The 8,517-nt window shown below is 30.3% G+C and overlaps 1 protein-coding gene across 1 annotated transcript; it reads left to right on the top strand.

Annotated features, from left to right (window-relative positions):
- The first annotated feature begins 612 nt into the window (after positions 1-612).
- On the top strand, positions 613-2,968 carry LOC107478079 (probable O-methyltransferase 3). Its single transcript, XM_016098198.3, has 2 exons — positions 613-1,445; positions 2,478-2,968. Exons 1-2 carry the CDS (start codon positions 675-677, stop codon positions 2,790-2,792), a joined length of 1,086 nt encoding a protein of 361 aa, XP_015953684.1. The 5' UTR covers positions 613-674; the 3' UTR covers positions 2,793-2,968.
- Positions 2,969-8,517: the final 5,549 nt, after the last annotated feature.

The raw sequence follows: 8,517 nt of genomic DNA, 5'->3' as shown, positions 1-8,517 counted from the left end.
AAAATAAAATATATATTTATTATTAACGTAATAGATCTTTATTGTTGTATGTTTAATATTTTATTATTAATCATGAATTATTCATAAAAACTAAAATAAATATTTTATATTATTTTAAATATTATAATCTGAATAAACTAAATAATTATTATTAATATATATAATGATTATTGAATGTATATTTTAGTCAAATAGAGAGTGTATATTAATAAATAGAGAAAAAAAATATTTACATATCTTGCAAGAGAGATTATCATTTACAAAAGGTGTTTTTCACTTAGAGATTCATATTTGAATATATTGTTTTACAAAAATATTTTTTACACACTGAAATTAGTCATATATACATAGTTTAACTTATTTTTAATATATATTTTATATTTTAATATATACTTTAAATATCGATGGCTAATTTTAGTATATATCTAATATGTTGATTATTTTAAAAGTTCTTTAAATATAACAAATTGTACATAAAACAAAATGTAAAAGATAATTGCATTTTTTGTTGTTAAACTTTTAGCAATATAGTATGTACTTTATTATTAATATACGCGTTCATTATTATGACACACACACAAGGATTTTCTATAAATAGACCCATGTAATTTATTGTTCCACAAATGAAAACAAACATATAGATCAATACACTTCTGGTTCAGGTAGCAATACTAATGGAATCCAATGGTGTAGACCATGCTTCCAAATTGCTTGAATCTCAAAGCCATGTATGGAACCACATTTTCAGCTTCATAAATTCCATGTCCCTCAAATGTGCAATTGACTTGGGAATCCCAGATGCCATACACAACCATGGCCAACCCATGCCACTCTCAAAACTCATTTCTTCTCTACAAATCCATCCCAACAAAACACAATCCATCCATCGCTTGATGCGAATTTTGACTCATTCTGGCTTTTTCTCTAAACAAATCTCTTCCAAAGGCGATCCAGAATCGAGTTATTCCCTAACCGATGCATCTAAGTTGTTGCTCAAAGACAATCCTATGAGTCTTTTTCCTTTCTTGTCTGCCATGCTTGATCCCATTTTAACAAAACCGTGGTACGATTTACCGGCATGGTTCAAAAACGATAGTCCCACATCGTTTTACATGAGGCATGGGATGGCACTTTGGGAATATGCTGGTATTGAGCCAAGACTCAATAAGTTCTTCAATGATGCCATGGAAACCGATACTCCATTTGTTTCAAGTATTTTGTTTGACAAGTGTAAGGGTGTGTTTGAAGGGTTGGATTCTTTGGTTGATGTGGGTGGAGGCACAGGAACTATGACTAAGGCTCTTGCTAAGGCGTTTCCACAAATGGAGTGTGTTGTGTTTGATCTTCCACATGTTGTTCATGGCTTGCAAGGAACTGGGAATCTCAAATATGTTGGAGGTGATATGTTTGACTCAATTCCTCCTTCAGATGCCATTTTCTTGAAGGTAAATGAGTTCGATTAGGGAGTTATTTATTTATTTTACTATCAGTTAAATTTTTCTTTTGAATTACGTTTGTACTTAAAATTTAAAAATTTAAATTTTAAATTTTAATAAATTAAATTAGTCTAATATCAATAAAAATTATTCTCATCATATTTACTTACTTACTCATCTTAATTTTATTATTCAACTTGGTTAAACTTGATTTACGATGAAACTTGTACGTGCAGTATTTCTATCTACATATATGTATATTAAGATTAGAGAATTAATAATGATGTCTCCAATGATCAATTAACCGTGTTATAAATTATAGCCGGATCATTTTTATATTATTTATGATTTAGTTAAAGAGATACAATACTATATTATTAGTAGAAATTTTTTATTTTTAAATAAATATACTAAACATTTAAAGTTTTAAATTTTTATATAAACTAACGTTTTCAATTAATAATTTTAATATATATTTTTAAAATATATATTAACTAAAATCATTATTTATTATTGTTAGTAATGAGTTTAACAGAAAAAAAATAATTATAATTAGTAATGTCTCATTCAATTTAGCAGGCTAAAAATTTATATGTTGTAAATTGAAACTTTATTTAAAAATTTATTATTGATTAATGAGTTACAAATTAGTGAACTAACTACTAAATCAACCGAAATTGATTACCTTATCATGATTTATAGTAGTGTGTGTGAAAGTTATTGCCTTCTTTGGAAGAACATATTAAAATATTACTTAAAAAAACGCTTCCAAACAAGAAAAACCTTCCAAAACAAGCAACAAGTTGAGCCAAATTATTCAATTTAGGAGTTTAAAGATAGATCCAATAATGAATATAATAATGGTGATGGTTGTTAAAACTAACATCATTAAGCATGGGACCCAATAATACTTAATCTCTTTTTTCTTTGGAAGAAAAATTTACTTAAACTACTCTCTAGGTAATAATTTTATGATATGTAAGTGATTAAAATAATTATTAATTGTTCATTATAATGTTTACGTTGCATGAAATAATGCAGTTTATATTGCATGACTGGAATGATGAGAAATGTATCAAAATACTGAAGAACTGCAAAGAAGCAATCACAAGAAGCAAAGGAAGAAAAGGAAAAGTTATTGTCATTGATATGGTAGTGGATGATGAAAAGAGTGATGGAGATAATAAATCAATTGAAACCCAACTTTTCTTTGATATGTTGATGATGGTAGAAGTCAACGGAAAAGAGAGAAATGAAAAAGAATGGGCAAACTTAATTTTCTCAGCTGGTTTTAGTAGCTACAAGATAAACTTATCAGCTTTGGGATTAAGATCTCTCATTGAAATCTTTCCATAAAAATGCAAGTAGCAAGAAGTGTTTTGTGAAATAATGGAGCATCATATATAAAGATGCGTTTGAATAATGTATTGTTTGTGAAATTTGTTTATTTTTCTCTATTCATAAAATAAAAAATTAATGTATTTGCTGTGCTTTCTTAAAAGGAAATAAGAAAAACATTTATTTTCATCTCCTTTTGTCTGTATTCATTATTGTATGAATCTATTTCTGTTTCAGAGATAATATTATATATATAGCACTAGATGAAAGTGGCAAACAATTTCCTCATACATCGATAATATAAATAATTAAGTGGATGAAAAGTGCCAAACAATTTCTTCAGTTTCCACGTTCTATATCAATATGAAAACGTGGGAAACAATTTCCACATACATGCATCACATCAATGATTCTGTTATCACAAATTTTCGACGTGGTTAATAACACAGTGTTTTGGACGACAAAAATTAGTTAGAGTAAAAAAAAAATTTCAGGTCTAATTAAAAAAGTGCAAATAATACGTGGAAAATAAATTTGACCCCTTAATCTGAAATGAATGTGAAAATTATTACTTAACCATCAAATACAGTAAGAATATAGGTAGTTAAATTTGGAGAGAGTAAAATAAAAAAGACAATTTACATAAATAAAATGGATGAGAGAAAGTGATACGTAAATATAACAATAGAAAAAACCAAACGTAAATACAACAAACCTCATTATATGTAATCTGCAACATCTTAACGCAGATTCTATTTACACATAATCTGCTTCACCGTATCGTGGATTACGTTTAGAAGCAAAAACACATAAATCGCTACAGGGGTTTATTATGAAGAGAGACCCAGAGTGTATTCCGCGAGATCATGCGGATTATGAAGGAGTTGGATTACTATATAAACCGCAATACTCTACAACGGTTTCTTCACAATGTGGCTGTTTAAAAAATAGTTGTGTGTGTTTGGCAAACGTGTTGGAGAAAAAAGGAGTAATTCCACCTCTGAACATACGTTCACATGAAGCTAAAATTTATTGATTCTGCGTTTATATTCATGGTGGCTGATTTAAATTTCGTTCATATAATATATGTTGTTGCGAAAAAGAGTATTATAAATTTTATAATGTCAAATAAGAAGAAAATATTCTATAATTTTTTTAGTATTATCAGTATAATTTAATATTATTTTAAACTATAAAGTTTTATTATTTATGATTCTATTGTTACTTATAATTAGTTTTTTATTTATTTTATACTTTTTGATAGGATCATAATTCATATTATGCAAAATTTTGATAATAAACGTATTATATAATAATTACAATTATAAATTTTACAAACCCAAAAAAATAATTTTTTTTATACAAAACAAAAATAGAGTACATCAAATAAAGAATAGAAAAAAAATCATATAGATAAGAAAGAATAAAAATTTCATAAAACCAACCACATATATCATATAAACAAAAAATATAAAAATTAAAATATCAGAGAGTACTAAAAATAATAAAGAAAATCAAAATATTCACCTTGTTAGTGATTGAAACAAATTTAAAAGATTTTGATAAAAAAAACATTGGAACGAAAAAATTTCTCATCTAATTTTCCAACAGTAACCAGCTACCATGAATATGAACACAGAAGCAACCAATTTTAGCTCCGCGTAAACGTGTGTTCAGAGGTGGAATCACTTCTCTTTTCTCCAACGCGTTTGCCAAACACACACATAGTCATTTCCAAGCAGTAACATTGTGAAGAAACATATCGTGGTTTATATAGTGAGCCAACTCCTTCGTAATCCGCTACAGGATCTCGCGGAATACACTTTGGGCCTTTCTCTTCATAAATCGCTACAGTAGTTTATGTGTTTTTGCTTCTAAACGTAATCCGCGACAGGGTGTAGCGGATTACGTGTAAATGGAATCCGCGTTAAAGTGTCGCGGATTACATATAATGAGATTTGTTGGATTTGCGTTTGGTTTTTCCTATCGTTGTATTTACGTAACACTTTCTCTCATTCATTTTATTTATGTAAATTGTCCAAATAAAAATGTGAATAAGAGATTAATAATCATTCATTACAGTCCATATTTTTTTTCTATAAATACAGGAAAGCTATAGAATTTTATTGGGACTTCCATTCAACACATCAAACTACACTAAATTTCTACAAATTTTCAGTGTGATATAAAGAAAGATCATGAAGTGTCAATGTATATGAATATTTGAAGCATAGTTATCAGACCCGGCCGGTTCGACTGGAAACCCGGTCACCCGGTCACCTAGCCGGGCCGAGCCACTAGTTGAACCGGATGTGCAACGGACCCGGTCAAACCCGGTTCGACCCGACGGGTTTCCATGAAACTCGGTGACCCGGAGGTTAATTTGACCCGGCTTGGTTTTCTTTTCTTTTTTTTTTACCTAAAATGGCGTCGTTCAGAACACACCCCCTCTTCTCTTTTCCCTTTCAATGAAACCTAATTCCCAAATCCAAAATCTGAGACTCTGAATGTGAGTGGGAGTGTGGAACGGTGGAACCCCCCTCACCTAGCCAAGCTCCAGCCTCGTCTCTGTGGTCTGTGCTCTCTCCGTCTCACCCACTGGCTCATGGCCTCACCTTTACCTCGTCGCTCTCAGCCTCCCACGGACTCACTTTGTCGCTCTCTCAATCTCTCATCTTGTCCCCTCACCTCGGTCACCGTCGCCGTCCTGTGCCATTGCGTTCGGTTCGTCGACGGCAAAAGCAGACGAAACCAGTCAAGCAATCGTTGCTTCCTCGGGTGGAGGTAGTCGTCATCTTGTGTCGCGGCAGTTGCGGTGTTGGAACCCGTCAATCAGGTGAGCTCCCTTCAAGTTTTCTACCCTGTTCTTTCACTAGAATCGATGTCGAATCTGGTGGTTATTATTGTTGTATTTGGTTTTAAAGTTGTTGAACTGGAGAGAATTAGGAACTTAGAATTGTTATTGAGTCTGGTTAATGTTGCTGTTATATTTGGTTTGAGTTGTTGAAATTGAAAAAATTTGAGTTAGAAACTTAGAATTGTTATTGAATCTGGATAATGTTGTTGTTGTGTTTGGTTTTAGAGTTGGTGAACTTGAAAAAATTTGAGTTAGAAACTTAGAATTGTTATTGAATCTGGTTAATGTTGCTGTTGTATTTGGTTTTAGAGTTGTTGAATTATTGCATTTGGTTTTAGAATTGTTGAATTTGAGAAAATTTGAGTTAGAAACTTAGAATTGTTATTGAATCTGGTTAATGTTGCTGTTGTATTTGGTTTTAGAGTTGGTGAAACTTGAAAAAATTTGAGTTAGAAACTTAGAATTGTTATTGAATCTGGTTAATGTTGCTGCTGTATTTGGTTTTAGAGTTGTTGATTGAGAAAATTTGAGTTAGAAACTTAGAATTGTTATTGAATCTGGTTAATGTTGTTGTTGTATTTGGTTTTAGAGTTGGTGAACTTGAGAAAATTTGAGTTAGAAACTTAGAATAGTTATTGAATATGGTTAATGTTGCTGTTGTATTTGGTTTTAGAGTTGTTGAATTTGAGAAAATTTGAGTTAGAAACTTAGAATTGTTATTGAATTTGGTTAATGTTGCTGTTGTATTTGGTTTTAGACTTGGTGAAACTTGAGAAAATTTGAGTTAGAAACTTAGAATGGTTATTGAATCTGGTTAATGTTGCTGTTGTATTTGGTTTTAGAGTTGTTGATTTGAGAAAATTTGAGTTTGAAACTTAGAATTGTTATTGAATCTGGTTAATGTTGCTGTTGTATTTGGTTTTAGAGTTGGTGAACTTGAGAAAATTTGAGTTAGAAACTTAGAATTGTTATTGAATCTGGTTAATGTTGCTGTTGTATTTTGAGAAAATTTGAATACTTGCTGGATAACAGAGTTGCTTGTTGGATAATGGTTTAGTTGAATACTTGAATTTTGTTGCTGGATGATAATGTTTGAAACTTTGAATTGAATACTTTGGTGGTTGTTGTTGTGTTGCTTAAAAACTCATTTAGGTAAATTTTTGGTTGCTGAAAATATTTTATTTCTTTTGCTAGAATTTTAAAAATGTCTTCATCTCAAACACCATCAGAAACGCCACTATCTCAAGAACAAGCATCATCAGCAACTCCTTGGACTTGATTTACTGATTGTGTTCTTCGTTCGTCCTTGTTGATTTAAATTGAGAACATATTTTATACTAGAAATCACTTTATTATCTTTTTTAGATCATTAGTTATGTTTAAACATTGATATTAGATTATTAATGTTTGTAAAGACTTGTATTTTAAGTTTTAAGATATTATTTTAATTTTATTTATATAATTTTATATTTTTTTAATTATGACCGGGTTAACCGGGTGAATCAGTGACCCACCGGTTGAACTAATAACCCGGTGACCCGGTCATATAACCGGGTTGATTACCGGTTCGGTTCTGATAACTATGATTTGAAGTTAATTTATTTTGTTATTTTCTTTCAAGCTGTTATGCATATCTTTAGCAAATCGTGATTGATTCAATATTTAATATCTAATATTTAATATCTGGGAGTAAAACCTACTCCTCTTTTGTGAGTACCGGTTTTTAAACGTGTATCAAAGATTTTGTTCTTGAACGAAAAGATAAAGAAAAACTTGAAAAGTAAAAGGAATTTAAACAACTTGAAATTAAAAACACAGGAAATAAAGTAAATGACCTTAAAATTAAAGAAAAATAACAAAATGCCTTCAATAGGGTTGAAAGACTTTGAATTCAAATACAATACAGAAATATTAAAAGAAAAGAAAATGTTTGCCAAAGAAAAGTAAATTGCAGAAAAGATAATAAATTGCAAGAAACTTAAAAAATTGTAAAGATATGGAAGGAATCTTACAGAAAAGAAAACTCTTTGCAGACTCAGAAAGTTTCTAAGGATATGAGTGTGCGAGAGTGTTTTTGAAACCGAATTTCAACTCTTGTTCCTTCTAAACTTTATCTATTTATAAATCTTTTCAACCAATCAAATTCCATCATGTGCTCCATATGCAAGAAATCTAAGCATAACCGTTCTGCCATTTAAATGATGGATAACCGTCTTCAACTGCCTTGATTATTAACATTATCATTGCTCCGATTGCTTAATCCTATTTCGACAAGCTTTATCGATCAAACCTATTTCACTTATCGATAACCTTCCTTTGATTAACCCTAAACCCACTGATAGGATCCAAACAAGTAATGTCTTCGATTTTGACTAACTAAATTAATGACTTTATCTTTTCGACTAACTCAAGTACATCGTACCACGTCCTTTGAGGTTGATTATCTTTCTTTTGATCTATACACTTCACCGATATACCAAAATATTCAATCAATAATTTGTCCCCTTGAATTGATAACTTCCAACTTATCAAAAATAAAAAAGCTCGTCGATTCAAAAAATTTCAAATTCAAAAAACTTTTGAAGTCCATAACTGACACTAACTTGGAAAACTGTTCCATTCATCACATCAATTAAATGCGTATTCCATCATGCACACTTTTCATTGATTCTGGACGTTCAACTTCCTATCAGCTTTATCTTTTCATCTTTCCTCTATCAATATCTCACTTCATTAATCTTTTAAATTTTTTTCAGAAACTTCTTCATCACGCGTTCATTTCTGGCACAACACCATTCTACTTCCCCTTCATATACATTATATTTTTCCTATATAGCTCCTGCAAGAAAAAAAACTTTTTCTTTTCTCAAATTCTTTACACTTCTC

The sequence above is a fragment of the Arachis duranensis genome, chromosome 3 (genome assembly GCF_000817695.3).
Source record: "Arachis duranensis cultivar V14167 chromosome 3, aradu.V14167.gnm2.J7QH, whole genome shotgun sequence".
NCBI classification, from domain to species: domain Eukaryota; kingdom Viridiplantae; phylum Streptophyta; class Magnoliopsida; order Fabales; family Fabaceae; genus Arachis; species Arachis duranensis.
The sequence above is the reverse complement of the archived record's forward strand: the minus strand, read 5'-3'. Positions and strand labels throughout refer to the sequence as shown.

Excerpts from the sequence above, each read along its gene's own strand:
- LOC107478079 (XM_016098198.3), top strand. The coding sequence starts at position 675 with ATGGAATCCAATGGTGTAGACCATGCTTCCAAATTGCTTGAATCTCAA. Across the intron at positions 1,446-2,477 it reads CAGATGCCATTTTCTTGAAG|TTTATATTGCATGACTGGAA; the intron begins GTAAATGAGTTC and ends GAAATAATGCAG.